The sequence below is a fragment of the Cariama cristata genome, unplaced genomic scaffold (genome assembly GCF_000690535.1).
Source record: "Cariama cristata isolate BGI_N322 unplaced genomic scaffold, ASM69053v1 scaffold15320, whole genome shotgun sequence".
Taxonomy (NCBI): domain Eukaryota; kingdom Metazoa; phylum Chordata; class Aves; order Cariamiformes; family Cariamidae; genus Cariama; species Cariama cristata.
The window spans coordinates 14,646-34,242 of NW_009593078.1; the positions used below are offsets into that span (position 1 = coordinate 14,646).

Below are 19,597 nucleotides of genomic sequence, written 5' to 3' on the forward strand. Positions count from 1 at the left end.
TTCCCCCCCCCCCCCCCCCCCAGTTATTATTTCTCTTTGCTAGCTGCAGGGGTCTCAAGGACACGGCTCGGTGGCAGGAATCCTTTCCACATGTCAAGGTAATTACGAAGAGGAGCTGCTCACACTGCCACAGAGCCCAAGGGGCAAGGACAGCGCGTCGAACTGGCTTTGCAACATCCCTGCCTGCCTTCCCAGCAGAACACAGGCAGTGCCCATCTCCCAAAAGGAGGGGCGGTTCCCTTTGACTACAGGTCGCAGAACGGGTGACAGATCTAAGAACTGCCGTCTTTTACTATCCTTTCTCTAAAGCCAAACAAACACCAGCTGCACCAAGATTACCTCTTCGGTTATGAGGTGGTATATGCATCTCATACCTGCTCTGCCATGCTTCCTTAGAATTACCAGACCAATCCTTTTCTTCGTCTTCATTCCACAACTGAACTTTCCCAAAATACTCTGCGTTCCAGGCTACCAAATCCCAGTCCTCTGCTGGGACTGCAACCATTAGCAGGCATTCCCTCTCTAAATAGAAACTACAGCTATAGAGCATCAAAAAAAAAAAAAAAGAGACGACTGCTTACAGTAAAAAGCTGTCTGTGCTTTGCTGTCTGACAAAAGCCATGTTAGAAGCACTGCTGGAAACACATACATCCCATTTTGGTTGCCCCCGTTTCAGTAGCCTTTTCTAGATCCAAATCAACCAACCACCCAAAGTTTCGACTGGGTCACCCCAAGAGACCAGAAAGATCCCCTACAGACCTTTGCATCTTTCAAAATACGTACAGCCAGAAGTAAGATGATTTTTCAGCCTAGATTTTCTCAGAATCAGGTCAAGAAAAACACAAGACCAGCCTCCTAACAGCACTGTGTCTTTCCAAGCTCACGTGAACGAAGGGGATCATTCTTTATTCACCAGGAACATGCCCACAGCAGAGCAGGAGAGGATTTGGAATTAGTTACCTGGCAAACAAGTCGCACAGTTCTTGTTCTCAATAGAGAATTGCCTCCCTCTCGCTGCCAGAAAGTACATAATTTCTTTACCTGCTAATATTCTTTGCCACTAATCCTCAGTGCGTCTGTCCAGACAAGCAGGCATTACACATTCCACTGGCAGGAGGAGAATAAATACTCAACTTGTCTGGGCTGACCCACAGCAGAGAAGGAAAGCCGGCATTTCACAACGCTAGCAAGAAATGCCTGTGCTAAGAGATACTGAGAAGAGCAGAGACAGACTCTGCTTAACACACAAAAGCAAATGCGGCTCCTTTGCAGTTTATTGTCATGGAAAAAACAGTCCAAATGTACTTTTCACAGCTCCATGCATTGGCATCTCAACAAATCAAAGAGCAGACCAACCTGCCCCTGATCTGTCATGGCAATTAGGTTGCAAAAGGTCAATGTTTTTAATAACCCAACTGTGTTTGGGAGCTACTTATTACTGCTTCGTTCCAGTCAATTATTAGTAATGAGTAAAACACAAGCTCATTCTCCCAGGAACTCCAAGAGGGATGTAGGTGCTGTGAAAAAAATGTAGCCCTTAAAACTAAACCCAAGACACACTGTCAGAGATCCTCCCCATAGGCCGTCACTGAACCACATCCAGAGGAGAAACAGATGCTGAGGAAACCCAGAATTAGACTCTAACTTAATAAAACAGAAAAAACCCAACAACCTATGACCTAACAGCCTCCAGCAGCAGGTGATTACACAGTGCGCAGACAGGCTGAACAGCTCAGCGCGGACCTACGTCCAGCAACCAACTCCATCAGGAGCAGATGGAGCCAGTTGCTGGCTCTGCGCTAACCAGACCCCGCACCCTTGGAGAGGGATCACCCACCTGAGGAGGAGAGCTGGAGTTCACATTGTCTTTTGGTGGACTCAGGGAAGGCGCTTCTCCTTGAAAACCGCTACTGTTCTGCGGCTGACAGAGTTTCCTGAAAAACAGAATTTAGGGCTGTTCAAGTCCTGTGCTTGACAAGCCAACAGACTGTGATTTTAAATCTTCCTGCAGAGCAAAGAGCCTTTTTGTGGGCTCAGATTCTGACTGCTTGAAGATGCCATGGAAGCAGCTCGTTCAGGCACTTACAATTTCAAACCTCTGACAAAATATAGGAAGAAGAAACTACTACAGGAAAATATCAATCAACAACATATGTTAATTGCTTATCTCTTTCTTGCCTTCCCATCATCTTTGTCATTCCCTGTGAATGGAGGTAAGACCTTGGACTGACACTGCTGGTGTCGTGGCAAGGAGGGAGGAGGCAGGCTGAGTTATCAGACACATGAAAGGATTCCCTACCAAGGATGGAACTTATTTTCTGACAGTTTTACCTCTTTTCTCTTGAACTGGTGACATAAGTATTACAACAATCTTAGAAAAATAATCCATGTACCGATTAGTAAAAACTGGCATGGAACTTTAAAGTGTGTAAGACACATAAATTCTTGCTATGACTGAAATACAGCTCAATAAGCAAGACTTTAAATAAACTAATTTCTGCCTCACCCAGTTAAAACTGTCTTCACGAGACAATTCAGAAAGCAGGCACACTGAAAAGGGACCGAAACTCAAGTTCAGATGTTAAGGACTAAGGTCTCCCACTCATCAGCACCATCAAAATAACATTTCGCAGGAACAGCAGCCCTCTTTCAGAAGGAAGCCCCTCTGGGCCCAGGAAAGGCAGGATTATAACCGGGACTGTTAAGATGTTATTGGTCCACTAGGATTTACATTTAGGGCTTCATAATAATACTTTTAAAGTTGCATCATGCAAAAGAGCGCTAATCTGGTCTGTATTTGTGGTATTCGACAAACAACAGAAACCTCTTGTAGCAAAAAAAGTACAACACAAGTCATTCCAATCACGTAGGTGCGTTAATTCACATTCACGCTGGGTATCTCCACTCCCCATCGCCCAAGGGCCTCTCCAGATCTCAGAGTAAAGTTTCACAGCACACCAGCTTTGCCCTACTCTTCTGACACCACCCAGATTGCCCATATATTAATCACCCAGGAAAAACTACTGTTGCATCAAGTTGCAGCTGTCAAGCTGAAAAAAAAAATATTCAGGGTTAAAGGTTTTAATAAACTAGCTCTGCAGTCATTTTGTCACCAGCTGTACAGCCTAAATAGCCAACACCTAAATTCTTCCACAAGAGACTATAACCAGCCTTAAAGTGCACATGTTTTTCAAACATTGGGAAGATTATTTCAGAGATAAGAGCCCACGACTTTACAAGATTTTCTTTTAACCTGAGCTTGAACCTTCGGCCCTATTGCAGCAACATTTAGATGTCTGCAGTTTCACTGCCATTCTGGCTTCAGTTGCTGCTTTGTTTAATTTTATTTAGAACGATCTCAACAGTCATAGACCGACTCAAGAAAAGTACTCAGAGGCTGTGAAAACAGGAAGGGGAACAGTGATATTCCATAAACACTGCAGTGAAAGTGGCTTTTCGGATGCTGTTTGACTAGACTGAGCAACCTTGTCACATCTCCTAACATGTTAATTACGCACTTAAAAAAGTGAATGAAAGACGACTACTTTCAATTCAGCGGCTCTCGTAACAGCGGAAAAACATTTCGCTACAATGGTGAAAGAAGGATGGAAAACACAAACATGAGGAAAAACAAGTGAGTTTAACATAAGCACTGTTAGATATAGTTTTAATATTTGCAGATGTGCTAATTATTGCAGCCGTTGAACCATCAAGTGGCAACTGGACCTGAAAACCGAGAGGACATTTAACAATTGGCTGGATCTAGGCAACCAGGCAGACTACCACAGCCAGCTACGTAAAGTCCTACGTCTGGTGCCTGCGCCCTTTTTGTGAATGTTTTTCTACTGTCTTCAACCCTACATGTTTTTTCCATTTTGTAGCCTCATTACCTGCATTGGCTGAGCAGGTCTTTGTTTGTACAGTTGAATACATCCTTTCCAAGGTCTATTTTTAGACCTTTGCTATAACTGAATGCCACAATTCTAGAAAAAAGCAGTAAACATTGCTTTCTACAGGGAGAAATTAACTTTTCTGAAAGCCATGAAGATTGCATGGCAGTTGTATTTTTTCTTTTAATTACAATTCAACATCAAGGCCATTTAAATAAGTTCGATTTTTCTTTAGCATGCCAAAGCACTTTAAGTGCAAGTTTCTGTTGGTTTAACAAAGTCTCATCTCCAAGCCAACTGTGCTTTCAAATCATGGAAACTGTTCCAACAGAGCATGCTCTACTTAATCTTAACCAAAAGCACAATGAAATAAGTCTCAAAATCAAGTCAAGTAAAATCTCTATCTGCATTACAAAATCCGTACCAAGTCAGTACACACACACTGAAAACCCTATCAACCCTCAGAGCAGAATTCTCCTTTAGAAACCTGGGAGATACGGTCTCTTTTCCTGCTGCCTGCCAGCCAAAAGCTTCCAAGCTTGGAGGCTTCACCTAAGGAAAAAATATCTGTAGAGGGGAAAAAAAAAAGTCTTTAGCGGCCAATGAGACAAAGCTATCATCATCTCAACTAACTCTGTTAAGGACTATTTTCAGGAAGGAACATGAGAACAGGTTTCCCTTGGGCAGTGAGGATTGCACTGGATGGGCAGGAAGACATCAGCACGTGTTTTAGGGGACTGATCTCTACAGAACTGCCTCTTGCTTTTTCACTCATCCCTTACTTCAAATCTTAATCTGGCAGGACAACTGTGATACCAATGGAATTTGCAACACAAGAAAAAAACAAAACCCCACAGTAAACAAATATCCAAATAACACTACAGAGATTAAGCAGCAATGTCTCCAAAGCAAACAGCTCGAGAGGAATAGGGACATCCACAGGAATAGAGCACAGAAGCAGCTGGGAAAGACAGCTGAGGACATGGCTGCACGGCAACATCGTCCTTGCCTTCAACAAACACGGCAGTCTGCACAGGAACCCACATACAAGACAACAGGGAGAAAGGAAAGAAGAGTTTCAGTGGAGGGTTTAGCTGGACATATTTGCCTTAATCCGCTCATTTCCCAGGATTTTAAACCACCATTAACTTCTAACTGTTACCAGCTTTTGTTCTCCATCCAGGTTTTTCCCCTGGCTTTTAGTATAATGATTTAAAGGCAACCTAGGAAGATCTGAAGAGTGCATCCACTTTGATATTCAAGTTTAGTCAACTTCTACAGCTGCTTGGATGATAAACAGATTTACTTTATGTTAAAGTAAGTCAAACACTCAACTTACTGTAGTTCTACTGACTTCGGTTACCCTGATTTATAGCAACTGACCTGGCCCAGTATTTTCAAGCTCCAGATGATATTACAGAGAAGATGGAATAATTACCGAACAAGTATCCTCTTCAGCAACTGCTGATCTCCTTCAGAGTAGCCAGGCCAGTCCTTCTGCACTTCTTTGTATACACAATCTTTCAGTGTGAAAGTGCTGTCCTTGGCACTCAAATTTGCCACCTGCAACAAAAGTAATTTGCAAAACAACTGTTAGGGTTTAATTTTCTCACTTGTTCTAACAAAAGAGACCTAAGATGTAGGCAAAATCTCAGCAAGCTTAGCAGCAGTTAGTAGTGTCAGAGAACAAGGAGAGACTTCATACTTCATTTCCTAATTATTTAGATTATTTAAATCAAACTGTGCCTTTCCTTTTGCCTTGTCATTGCAACAGTTTATTACGAGTTTCCAAAGCATATCCAGTTTACTGGGAAATAAGTCAAATCTAAACAGATTGTTCAGCTTGGGTAGTTGGAACATCAGTTTATGGAATACCTGGAAATAAGTGGACTGCCTGTTCCCATTAGGGTTTATCACACCTGTCCGATAGCTAAAATGGTGCCGTTTATTAGCTGATAGAGAAACTCTTGTGGCGACAGCTTAGTTAACAGTTGCCAGAAGATAATTTCTCACTGACAAGCCAGTAAAACAGGTCACAGAAAGCTACTTTCTCAAGGAGCAATGAAGAGAAGACCTTGTAGATATAATGCTTTAGGGAGCTTGCAGATGACACCGTGCAGTTCAGTGCATTAGGATCATCTGCTGGATTTCATGGAGGAGAACTTTTCCAAGGACTACTTCAGGGCAAGAACAAAACCTGTGATTATCAGCTTATAACCCAGGGTTTTACAATAAAGCACTGCACCTAAGACACGTGCTGCAGTTAGCTCAGTACACTTGCGTGAGCAGCTTTCTGAACGTTTTATCTAATTCTATCGCATGTGGTTTCCCCACAAAACTCTGCATGGTGCCTACATGGATAGGAAACACCGCTGGAACTGGCAGAATTGTGTTAGAATGGAAACAACTTGTTAAGAGCTATCCCACTTCAATCAGCCTTTCCACAGCTTGACTGAAAATTTAACTTCTTGCTGCTGGTTACACATCTGAAAAATACAATGTTAGCACAAACCAAAAAGCCCCAATTAAGCTTTCACAGATACTGTCTTAGGGAACCCTTCTTAGGTGATTGTAGAGCACTGCAAGTTTAGGAAGAAAACAAAGCCTTACATTTGTTTTGATAAAGGGGATACAGAGGCACAGGTGCCAAAGGCTATGCCCACAACCGGGCTGATCAACTGGCAAAGCCAGCAACTGCGTCCCAAATTCACCGCTTCAGCCACTCAGTTTGACAACTGTATTACACTTGAAACTGGAAGATGCTTTTATTCAGACCGTGGAGATATCGTGCGTCTGTTTATGGATTAGTGTTCTCCGTTGCTCGCTCCATTCAGGAGATGGTTGTGCTTATGAATTTCTATTATCCATGCAGCAGTAAGATAGCCTCAGAAAAGCAAGTGAAGGAGTGGAAGGCCTTGAATTAACTGAAGATGCTGTTAATTCCTCTGCTTTTGCTTTAGGGAGACTATGACCTAATAGTAAAGATCTAGGAGTTTTAAAGCAAAAAAAGCTGCAGAACTAATACAGCAAAGCACGCCTGATAAGCGAGAAACAGAAAGCACAGTTATCAGTTTACATGACAAACACTTTGTTTTTCCTTCAGTTCTGTCAGTTTTCCAAAATCCTGAGCCAAAATAAAAGAAGAATTTGAGCTGTGTTTTACATTTAGATATCCCAGTAAACACGCCCAAGAGACAAAAGCAATGCCAGGTTCTTTTTCAAAAACTCTCCCAGAATCTCCCTGGCTAAGGCTGCTTTCTACAGCGGAGGGCACGCTGCTCGGCAAGGCTTGTAGCCCAGGCAGAAGAACAACTCAGCTTTTCTCTGCACAGAGGCTGAGAGCTGCTACCTCCTTGTTTTGCTGGTGTGGGACTCTGCAAGCTCCACCCCAGGCCTCCCAAAAATAGAAACCTTGCAAAATGAGGCAAAAAGGCCAGCAGGAACACAGAGTCCTATGAGAGATGCAAGAGTACAATGAAACCCACACCTAGACGTATTTAGACATGTAGCTTTAATGCAGCCTGTAATTTTTAGCTTATCTTTGTCTGCTTGTGGATGGGAGCCGTGGTAGTGCTGAAAGGAGATTAAAGTTTACAAGCAATACATTTACAGTCAAATCAGGCTGACACTGTGGACACTGCCGAACACCCCACTTGCCTGCTAGGGGCTTGTGAGAGCATCAAGAAAAGGTGATTACCAGAAATAGTATTTCTAGTACCAAACCTATTCAAAAGGGTGCTCAAAAGAATTCTAGCTCTGCTGGAAAATTAAGGGCTACAGGACTAAAACCTAGGGAAGGAACAAGTTGTTCCAGCAATAACTCCATTTGCAATATGACCTGCCCTGTGCCCTCGGGCAAACCAACTCCTCACTGTCTCATTCTTTTCAGCTTTGGAAAGGAGTAGTAAAAAAAAAAAAATCCAATACAGAAGAGGGCAGCTGCAGCATTTAAGTAAACATCCATGATGCCTTTTGCACTGACAGCAATAAAGGTATTTACTGCAATTCCTAAAATGGCACCTTCAACATGACTCAAAGTGTTAAGAACTGATTCAGCTTGGAGACAGCTTTCACACTTGACATACAAATAATATGCTTTGCAAGAAGCTGCATGATCTTCACACCTAACCAGTTGCACTTCTAAGCAGGAAAGGCATGGGTTGAACAATACAAAGAAAATGTAAAGCTTAGTGGAAGAGGACGTATTTTTTCCTTCACACAGGAAACATTACATGTATTAACACCGAATGTGTTCCTTTATGTCCACGTTAATAAAAAATACATAGAACAGATTTATAGGTTGTAACAAATCAAACAGCTCGTAGATCCTCTGTTAGATAATTCTCCCCACGACCAACCAAAAGTGTTCCTCTTGAGTGCCTGATCTGGTGAACCGAAATCATACAGTTTAGTTGCATACACCTAAACCGAAGCACATACGTGAGAGGCTTCTGCTACCTCTAGCAAAATAGCAACGTGCATCGTGAACTTGTCAGACGTGGCCTTCAGAGAAACATTCAGCTGCAGCTTTGAGACATACAGGTTACATTCAGACTAATACAGAAGGTACTACCATTCTGAGAAGACGTTTCCCTTTACCTAAATTGTTGCCTTCATCAGAGTACAAACCTGTTGCAGAAGGTTGTCCAGCAAATCCTTGTCCTGCTGAGAAAGTCCATCCTTCTGCAATCTGAGAATAAGTTCAGGTTTCTTATAAGGCTTTAGTGCCAGTAAGTGCACAACCCTATCTTTGAAGGGTCTCTGAGAAATGGCACTATTGCCTCTCTTTATTGCACTGGCAAGGTTGACTGGCGTTGGGCGCTTCCTGGAGGGAACAGCATCGGAAGCTCCTGGTGCAGGTTTACGCACCTGAACCTTTTTGCCTAAAATGAGATGAGAATAGTAAACTGCAGCAGTCACCTTGCAAAGGCCAGTGGTCTGTCAACACGTATATGGAGTTCATTACACCATCTGAAGCGCCCGAAGATGACAATGAAGGACAAACACAACCAGCACACCCCCATCCGTTCCGATACGCCGCCAGAACGAGTAGCCCGTGAGTTTTATGATTCATGACAAGCCTGTAAACAGCAACACCAAGCTCTGGAAACCTGAGTATTATTGGCCACAAGCTTACATAAAGCTCTCTTTGTTTGCCAGCTTTTCATTTATCCCAAGTGCACGTATCCCCACGGTTAATCTAACCATTTTTTCCCCTCCCTATGAGAAGAAAATTCTGCATTATGATGTAGAAGAGTCGAAATACGGAGTGGAAAGACCAGAACTGGTCAACGAGCGGCTCCCTGCTGCTGATCTCAGCAAAAACGCTACTCCAGCAGATGTTTCTGCTTTTAGAACAATAGGAACTTTATGGGGCTGGGTCCACCTCCCTTCCCCCCGCCAAACACAGCCACATGAATGGGGTCTAACACTGATACATTTCCCTATTCATTAGCGTGCTGTCTATTCCAATAGAATAACCCCTTCTACACTGTAGTAACAACTGCTTCGCCCTCCAATTACATTTACGTATACGTGAGAACAGAAAGCTGTCTCAAAAGTTCGTCTCAAGCCCTCACAGGCAGCTTCCTCAACTCCGTCCCAAATGTGGTTCTTGGTTTCTGAGAGCATTATACAAGAAGTCTTTTTTTCTCATTTCTATTGAAAAACAGCTTTAACTAGAACCCTCACATAAGTCCCACATCACTTAAAGGGCAAATCAGAATTTTACTCTTTTGAATACAGAAACAGGTCACAAAGCCAGGTTCCTGCTATCAAAGGTGAAACCAGCAAATCGAAAATCTGTCGGTTCCAAGGCCTAAAAGATGGAGGTGCAATCAATAATCACTTTGGTTCAAGAAAGTGACCTTCACTAGGACAAACAATATCCAGCATTTACTGCAAGAATTTTGGAGGTTTATTCCAGTACGGCAATTCTCCACTGCTAGGAAGCAATGTTTTCAACTGAGTCATCTGAAGATACTGGTGATTGTCTGCAGTGTTTATTTTACTGAAATGTAGATTGCATAACTGAGTTCCCATTTCCTGGCTTTTTATTACGCACCACGCTGATGCAAGTAACTACGACCCATCGTCGGCAGGGCTGAGTTACGATGAGAGGGAGAAAAACAACAATTCACATGTTAAACATCCCAAAATTCAGAGGTCAACTGGACTTCATTTCCAGAAATGGGACAAGAGAAGATTCGTCGGCTTTCTAGAACTCCCTTAACTCTTGCCAGGTCATGAACAGCAAAAACACATTGGGACATTTCCACTTAAGGCTGGAGCCAAAATGTGCAATGATAGGAAAAGAAAAAACTAAGGTAAGCCAGAACACAAAGTCTTAAAATATTTATACATGTGCATATATACAGATGTATACATACACGTATTTAGTAAGCAGACACATCCCCCTGCAGACGTATCAGCTATGTATCTACATATATATTCATTCAAGTGTTAGTTCACATTATACTGTTCTGTTGATCTCCAATTTCAACATTTCATATAAATTCTTCCACATCTGAGCTGCCTGGAATGACTCCACTGACGTTTAAGTGCCGAGCTCCGTGTTCTCATGGAAATGCGAGAGCCAGCCTTCTCCCTCCAGACCAGCCTGCAAGCGAATCAGCTGCTGGTGCTGGCACACCAAATACATGCGTATCCCACAAGAGGATTGTCCTTGCCCAGGTTCGTCCTTCTTGGACCAGTGCTTTCCTCCTGTCTTAAACACTGACATCTTATATATGCAGCATGCACTCCACTGCTTTTTACATGGTTGTACCTCCACTTCAGAGCGGTAAACATTTTAGCAAGAGTATTTTTAAATCAAAAGTTTTGCTCTGTCTTTCCGGGAAGCAATTTTCTTTGCAAATCTTCTTCCTCACACGCCCAACAACTTCATCCACTTACTGTAATGTTCTCAAATATAAGCTAAACAAAATAATCTTCTAGTCTACAGGAAAGCAATGCATTTCCTTCCTGATTACTATCTTATTTCTCAGCTTTGAGCACTGGGCTGATAAAACAATGAGTCAGGGTCAGTTCTACATTTTGCAACTCACCATTCTCATCACAGACATCCTCTGAGAAGAGACTGGCTACAGAAAAAACAGCTGGCTCAAAAAAACAAAAGAAAAAAAACAAAACTCTGCTTTCTGGTTAGTATTTGTCCCCTACATTTGTGACCAGACTGAGGTTAAAGCAGGGACCCGAGCCCAAAGCTAGGACTCTGCAGTCTCCTTTTCGAGTCCACCGATACTTGCCATAGTTTTATTTCTTCCCCATAGATTCTCCTTTCATTGTTGCAATAAGATGGTTGGTTTAAGGCCGCAGTCAGCAGCACTGCTTTAGTCTCTTTGTTTATTAACACAAGGGCTCTGCTATCTGCATCCTCCATGTTGCATGTTATGGTCTGAAGTGCAGGCACACACCAGATGTGTGACAACAGCGGTGGGACATTTCAGCTGACCTTGCCAGGAGCACAGACACTTCTGATGGATCAGCAGGACACTCTCAGCATCACCACGTGACAAATACAAAATAATGCTCAAGAGTGATGTGACTGCACACAGACAACCCTCAGAGGCCATGCAAACACCACCACACGTGTTCCAGCGTGAAGATGGAAGCTGCGAAGAAGTCGCAATATAAGGAGAGCAGCAGCCTAATAAATCAGACGCCCATAAGAACTACCAGGTACTCGTCAAAGACTTTCATGGTCAAGCAAACAGATGTCAGCATTTGACTTCAGAAGCTAGTGAAGACACCCCCAAATCAAGTTGCTGCTTACCTACGTATCTCCCCCCAGGTTTAATGACTATAGCGCTCCGGCTGCGAGTCTCCTCCTCTGCCTGCGCCATGCTTTGCCTTGCCTTCTGGTAGGAATCATCAGTAGCACACACAGTGATTTTATCCTGTATGCTTCCAAGGCAATCCAAATGGATATTGCCATTGCTGCAAAAGAAACGCAATGGAAAAGATACTCCCAACACCGCCAACAGGCACATCTCTGTCACCGGTGAATAACTGAGGTTGCATTATCTAAATAATAGGAGGGGACAGAAAGAAGCTGAGAGGTGAACAGATTCTTCTGCGAGTGCCTCCTTACCCAAATACAGACAGGCAAACAGATTAGAAAGACTCTAAAAAGAAAGAACACGTATTAAGTCTTGTTCAAGTTTGTTAGGGAAAAGATTCTACAGAAGATAAGGTATTTAAAAAAAAGGCTAGATTTTCTTTTGATGTACCACTCACCTAGATACATACTGCTGGATACAGTCAAAACTCCCTTGCGGGCTGTCCTTGCCAATATTTGAAAGATAAAATGTGAAAGTCCGTACTTCCGTAGGTCGATCAGGCCTTGGAATCGCGATGTGCTGTTTGGAAGGAGAGAAATATTGGTCACTTGGGTAGCCGCGCTAACACAAAATTCAGTTTTTCTGCAGTCACTATGCTTTTAGCCATTTTGCAACCCACCACAAGTAAAGCATATGGATTACTGCATAGGAGACTATGAAGAGCAAGAAGCTACAAGAAGGATTCAAGTTAGCAAAACTATATGCACTGAAAAGATAAGGTAACAGACGTAGACAGATGTAAGAACAGCTAAAAAGACAGCCATGTCTGTAACAGAACAGGGATCTGAACTGGTGGCTTGCTGCCTTGCAAAGCGGAGCCCACAATAATCTTGTTCGAGGAATCTGACCCAATTCTATTGATTCAGGCTCAAAACAGACTCGCCATCGCTGTTTATACTCAATTTAAACCACTCGAGACTTGTTTCTTCAGAATTAGTGAGCCAGCACTAAACATAGTACAAGCCAGGTCACTAGGTACCACGCTTATTCTTTTTTAAGAGATTATAATTCCATAACGAGATTTCATGGCTCACAGTAGAGTGTGACGCTGCTGCTAAATTAAATATTTAATCAAGCATTAAGTGCACTCCGCAGACAACTCTACAGCAATCTGCGTTATTTTTCTCCCCCCAGCCATTCATTTTGCAAAAGGGAAACTGTTTCCCCTCTGCGTCCAAGATCCAACATAATCTCAGCATCTGAGCTCTACTATCGCATCAATATTTGATAATTAAGATGGCTTCCAGAAAATGAGACAGAAGGAACATCAGCTTCAATCTATTTTAGGCTACACTCTACCACACAGATTTATATTTACCCAGATTGCCACATATATGCACAAAATACATATGCCTAGCAAACCAACTCGTGGCACCCACATATGACTGTGCTCCATAAAAGAGCACTGCTGGTACAGAAGGGTTTCTAGGTGGTTTCCCTTTGACCTCAGACGTCTACAGCAGCCTGGAAACCCAGTGCATCTGTGCCACTTTGCTAAACCACAGGGATGTTCTCAGAAGTGGCAAGAAACGCCTGCGTGACCTGCGTTGAGCTGAGCCAGTGCTGCATTTTCCATTTACTTGCCGTAAAGACCAGCTATCCTCCAGCCAGCCCTCAAAACAGACTTCCCTTCTTTCAAACGGCAAGCCAAGAAACCCAGACTTGAGCCATGTTTTGTACAGAAGGATAAGTTATCTCCTCGTGCAGTCCCAGGATCCGGATCTAAAAATACTCGGAGCAGATTTGGTGGTGATCCGGGCGCTGCCGGGCAGCGCTGACCCTCCGGCAGCGGCAGCTGAGCCCTGTTATCTCCCCTGCCAAACGTGTGCCACAGCCTTGAGCCCTTAATCTGTCCCGGCACCCTCTGCCCCCACCCATCCAGAAGGAATAAAATTCTCTTCTGCTTTACAAGCGAGCTGAGAACATGCACAAAGTCAAAGTTATGTAAACAGTAGATTGTGGGTATTTTGCAGTTGGCACTGCGCACCCGCTAGTTAATTCGCTGGGAACAGGGCAAGAAGGTAAATGCAACGGGTCTGTTCGGCTCCCAGTGCCGCTCGTTGGGGGAGCCAGTTGTGCTGCACACAACAGCTTTGTAAAATAAAACCTGGAGGATGCAGCCAAATCATACATTCACACACTAAAATAGCTTTCTTCTACCTCCTGATTTACCATTGTAAAAAACGGCTGCTCCGAGAGCCCTGGCTTTGGCATTTTTGTAGTTTCTGCAGCTTCTTCAAAGGACATAAACCGAGACAGGGGCGAGAGAGTCACTTTAACGTTAAATGTTGCTCGTTCCAGTACTGAAAAGTATAGCATATGCAAACTGGCTGTTATCTAGGAATTATTTTTAGCTGAAACAGAAGGTTTCTCAAGCCACCAAATCAGCATGGTAACTGCTTTGAGGGAGCCCTAATTTTGGTGCCGACTATTACACCAGTAACCATAGACACTTAAAAATAGCTCAGTACAGATGTGACTTCTGTTTTTTTTTCTTTCAAGTAATACTCATCTGTGTACAGCTCACTCTGAATGGTAATTTCACCTTCCTCTATTAATATCAGCACAAGTTCATCCCAAGAAATAGGGGAAAACGTCATTTTTTCCAATCACGTAAAGTTAAGACGTTTTGTTCCTAACAGTCATACTTAGGAAAGCTGTGTGAACATACGTGTATTTGGCACCTGAATGGGTTTTCTACTCCCCCCAAGTCAGTTCTTTCCCTACTCCTCCCATCTCGTCTCCCCCCTCCAAGCACCTGCAAATTTGACCCACCCTAAGCTCTAATTCTGCACGTGTTTTTACCGAAATAGAAGCATCTTCAGCCTTTCTTGTACAGTTATGCATGCCACCAACTACCACCGTTTGTAACGCTTTGGTACTCAAGCTTTTAAATTCTAATTTATATGCACGTTGAAACAAGCAAAATGCTCAAGACTCCATATAAACTTACAAAACTATCCAAGAAAATCTAGTTTGTGATGAAAAGCTAACAAATAGGTGCTGCTCCTAAGCAATACCCAGATAGTCCCACTTCAGCATCTCAAAGTAGAGTAACACTCTGCTAATTACGACCTAGTTACTGCTATTGAAATTCTGATTATTACACAATTATTGCACCGAAAAAAGTAATTAATAAGACTAGCATTGCTATAAAGAAATGCATCCCAAGGCAAAGATCATTTACAGTCCACAGTTTATAAAAACTCTCGTGAGATTCAACCTGACCAGGATCCATGCAGGAGGTTCGGTCCCCCATCACTGAAACAGCTCTTTTATTTCGGGCTAGAACCACTGACATCCGCCTTTCAGCACCTGGCCGATGGAGCTGCCACCTTCCTGACCCTGTGTTTTATTCCTGGCCGATTCCCTTCTCTGGTTAATTAGGGTATTAAACATCAAAGTTTTTTTCTGTGTATTAGAAACTGACAGTATCCATGACAGCATTCATTAGACTAACACTGGGAATAGGTAAAAAAAGGCATGGACACAGTGATTTAAGGCTTCTAGAGAATTAAATTAAGGAAGCAGCAGTTCATTTTAAACTCTTATTTTATGTCCTGCCTCCCCCAGTCATCAAGTACTTTAAGTTCTTCCTTCTTGCGAGAGGGATATTAACACAGAAAAGCCACACTATTAAAACCTCATGTCACTGGACACTGCTTTAAATCACACTCTGACATTTGTGCTACACACAAAACCTACCGCCCTCAAGAGTTAATGAGAAGTCTCCTCCATAGCAACATTTATTAGGAAGTAAAATAGGAAGGCAACAAATCAGGGAATTAAGGTACAGTGGAAGAAAGCGTATTCCAAAAATAGATAGCTAAACAAATACGTTTTAATGTCATCATCTGAATTTGAGAACTTGTTAAATTACTGAAATGATCTTTTCAGTCCAATTGACAGGAGGCTCACTAGAAAGCATCTAAAGCCCTGTCGTCAGTGCCTTAAAGCAGGGCACAATCGTGACATATATGAGTACTACACTTAAAAACAGACGGTTATGCAGCTGCCAGCTTCTTGTCATACCCAGTGAAAATAATAATAAAAGGACAAAGAGCTCTTTCTATCTGCCCCAATTGAACTGGATCTCGCTTTCTTCAAAGCTCTACCTTTGGCCTTTACTCGACAGCACAATTAATTAAACAGCCGAAAACGAGGCAAGCAGAGGTCAGCTCTGTGCTGCCAACGTCCTCCTTCCACCCGCACCGCCCCGGCGCTGCTCACACTGTGCCGGGCTCAACGCTTCGCTCTTTAAATGGCAACAGATGCAATCGTGCAGCTTTGCTCCTCTTCCATTCAACCTGGACTGTAATTACAGGTGACTGGCAGCTCTTTCACCTAAAACTCTTCTCTGGAAGTTAAGGGCTAAAATACAATTAAGTGCATTAAAGATTTATTTTTAATTTTTATAAGCAACTGCATAATTTGAAAATATTTTTAGTTATTATAAGGAACTGCATCATTTTAAAATAGGGGGTTTTTTTGGTTAACGTGAAAATGCCTGGGTCTGTATCAGATCCACGCGAAACCCACCACAAGGAGAGCACAGTGGCTGAGGGCAGTGGAGCATTTTAAGCTGTTCTGATTCATTTTGCTACATTCCCTTCCAGGGGGAAGATTAATTAAGAGAAGAGGCATTTCTAGAACTTAAGCAGCTTTACAGGAAAAGTTAGCTGTAGATCCTCACAAGGTGCTCTACAAAGGGAAAGGAAAGCATTTGCAATCTTTTCAGCTTCTTTATTACATGCAAAGCCGTTTACTCATCTAATAGCAACAAATCAGGCACCCTTAAAAGTTTTCCTTGTCACTTGCTTCTAATTTCTCCAAACTTCAGTTGCAGATTTTTATCTAAGCTTTCATGCTGAGCTTTCTGTGAAGTTTAATTGTAAACAAAATAAAAAACCTGGAAATCGCTCCTTTCTTTATTTCCCAGGACAAAAAGGTTTGTATTTTTCGTCTTAACTTACGATAACAATCATGTCTTTCCTGCTAGGTTTTGTTAGAGTACTATGTGCTATTAGTGAGACTAACATCACAAGGTAAAATATGGGCAAGGAGAAACGTGCTAGACTTTAATGCCTACTTAATTCAAGCCTTTTTGAAAGTTTTATTGGGCCACCACAAAAAATTAAGTACTTATTTACAGCTGAGTTCAGATTCTTGGGAAAAAAAAAATAATTTAAATTCCCCTTCCTTGTGCAGAGCACCAAAGTTAAACACACACTTTTCTATCTAAAAGGTATATAAATGACATTTTTTTAGTTTACTGAACAGTTGCATTACTTTACCAGAAACACTACCAATTAAATCTCAACATTGTCAGTAACCGGCATGACAGGCTGTTTTAAGTGTCTATAAATATCTTGGAGGAATTCAGTCATTGGAACAGAAGTTAAAGAAATAAAACTCCTAAATATAAAAAAACCCTTTTTGGTACTCACAGAAACTGCACAGTTGTTTAGACACACATATTAAACAAAGCTTCAGTACATTCGTAGCAGCCTCCAAGCACTGCTACTGTAAATAACTGGTACCCATAAAGTCTTGCACCAGGTTTCCCAGGCTTGACATGGCATTTCCTCGGGACACAGGCGAGGTTTCCATGGATTGCTGCACCCACCACACTGCTGCCATCAGTGAATTTCCCGTTGCCTTGCTCTACCCAACAGCATGCCCTTCTAAAACTCAATTTCACCACCAGCAACACTGGTGATAGAAATATAACCTTGCTATGGGTTTAGCAAGGTTAGAAAACAAAGAAGGGGGGGAAAGTTTTTAGAGGGGTAATCCATGCAATCGATGAGCACTCTCTCCTGGACCATGTCTGAATTTCACATCTCTCACTTTCAAAAATCAGAGCATTGTTCTTTGAACTGGAATAGGACAGACATACAGAAGAAATACCTTACATTAATTGTTTAAGTCAGTAAAGAACTTTCCAAGGCAACCCACATACAAACTTACCCCTTGGCTTCCTTGAAACTGGATTACTGGTTTTGATGTCACAGCATCCTACAAAAACAAGTGGGGAAAAAAAAAAAAAAGATTACCTTAGAGAAATTTAAAGCTCCAACATTCACTGCCAAAAAATACTCAGCTTGATTTTTGACCTATATAGTTTTGGGTTTTTTTTGGAAAAAAGGGAAAAGGTTCAGGGAAGTATACAGAATTCCAAGCAAGAAAATACAAAAACTCCTGAAACAGCAATTTGTACCTAGAAAAGGGATAAAACCGTAACGTCACCAGTGGTACCCTTACTTCAGACAGAACAGCTCTGAGATGATACCCAGATGGGCTACGCTTAGTTCCTGCCTGACCCCTAAACCACATTTCAGGCACAGAATAGCTTAGCTGTGTATCTTCAGTGCTTATGTAAGTTTTGAGTTAAACAGTGGATATTTGAGGGGAAAATTTATTACAGTGCTAGGTCTGAGAATACACTAAGCAAATTTTTTCCAACAGAAAGCTGGCAATTCATTGGAAAAGCAAACTGCAACTTCATTGCAAAATACTGTTGTTACGTTGCCCATTTCAACAATCGGCCTCTTCCTCCATACTAATTTGCTTACATTTCAAGAAGTCGTACTCTTGCTAGCTCTAAAACCTCTTAAATCTGCTCAGGACAGAAATACCACTGAATTCCAGCCTTTTTGCGCTGCGACTGCACTTTTTGCTTCGCTGTGATTTTACAAAGATCACAAAGGCTTTGGAATTCAAACTCTTACCCGAGGTTTCAACAAAAAAAATAACGTACGCAATCCAAGCCACGCTAAGTTAAAGTAAGTCTGTAGTTCTTAAATTTCAGGAGAATTGTGGCTGTATTGGTTTCATTTCCTAAGTCATATAAACCATTTCAAGACACGCTCCTGCAGTACAAGAGTTGTGCTCAACGGGTGGAAAAACCCACTGCGTGTGGGATCCCATCGCGAAGCCTTCCAAAAGGACAGAAGAATTTACAAATAGGATGCAATGTCATTTAGAAGCGAACATGTTGCCACATATACGGGAGAAACATTTCAATGGGAAAAATGCCAAGAAGAGTTTAGGAGACAAAGTCCAAACGGTGCACTTGTATTGTCCTTTTTGTATCGCAATTCTCGCATCTCCCAGCACTATAAAGATCCCATCGACTTCCACGGGATTACACAAACAGACATTTACATTTAGCAGCAAAAGAGTTAACAGCTTGAAAGCCCATTAAATTTATCATCTCTCATAAAACCTTTCCAAATGCTTTCAGCCCAGGAGTGAAGAATCTAAGCTACAATACGCTGACATTAACAAAAAAACCATATTCACTAGCACGAAAATATCCTTCCAGCACAGATGAATAAGCTCATTCCAGACACAGTCTTCAGAGCCTTTTAAGAGCCCATCCAATACGATTTAACAGATCTGCATCACACCCTAGATTGTTATGAGATATTTATGACGGTGAGTAAAGCAAGAATATCCTTGAAGCTGACAGCACTCACTCCGTGTTGTATAGCGAGTTTTATAGACCCGAAACAACCTTTATAAAGAAACAATAAACAACATCTTGCTCTTCGTACAGAGATCACTGAATTCCTTGAGTGCCACGACATTGCATACCACAGCACACTGTTCATAGACAGACTGGCCAGCTTTTTGTTCACGGTGTCAGCATGTACTGTGCAATGTGTCCAGAAATTCATATGAACATACTTGAGCAAACAAGCATTTGAAACATTAAAAAAATCTGGATATAAAAAAAAAATCTCTAATGCGGATCTGGTACAGCTAATTACAGATTTGCAAAGTTCTGCAATTAATTCTGGAAAATTACTTAAGTGGAATAAAAAGGTAATATGAAGCACG

At 42.1% G+C, this 19,597-nt stretch overlaps 1 protein-coding gene across 1 annotated transcript in view; it reads right to left on the reverse strand.

Moving 5' to 3' along the window:
* The window catches only part of ELL (elongation factor RNA polymerase II), a gene marked incomplete at its 5' end in the record, with an annotated part of 26,870 nt that extends 9,100 nt beyond the window's left edge, over nucleotides 1–17,770 (reverse strand). Inside the window, 6 exons of the mRNA XM_009708889.1 lie at nucleotides 1,838–1,934; nucleotides 5,329–5,453; nucleotides 8,520–8,773; nucleotides 11,686–11,849; nucleotides 12,150–12,271; nucleotides 17,723–17,770. Coding sequence (XP_009707191.1) covers nucleotides 1,838–1,934; nucleotides 5,329–5,453; nucleotides 8,520–8,773; nucleotides 11,686–11,849; nucleotides 12,150–12,271; nucleotides 17,723–17,770 — 810 coding nt within the window. The remainder of the gene's footprint in view (nucleotides 1–1,837; nucleotides 1,935–5,328; nucleotides 5,454–8,519; nucleotides 8,774–11,685; nucleotides 11,850–12,149; nucleotides 12,272–17,722) is intronic.
* Nucleotides 17,771–19,597: the final 1,827 nt, after the last annotated feature.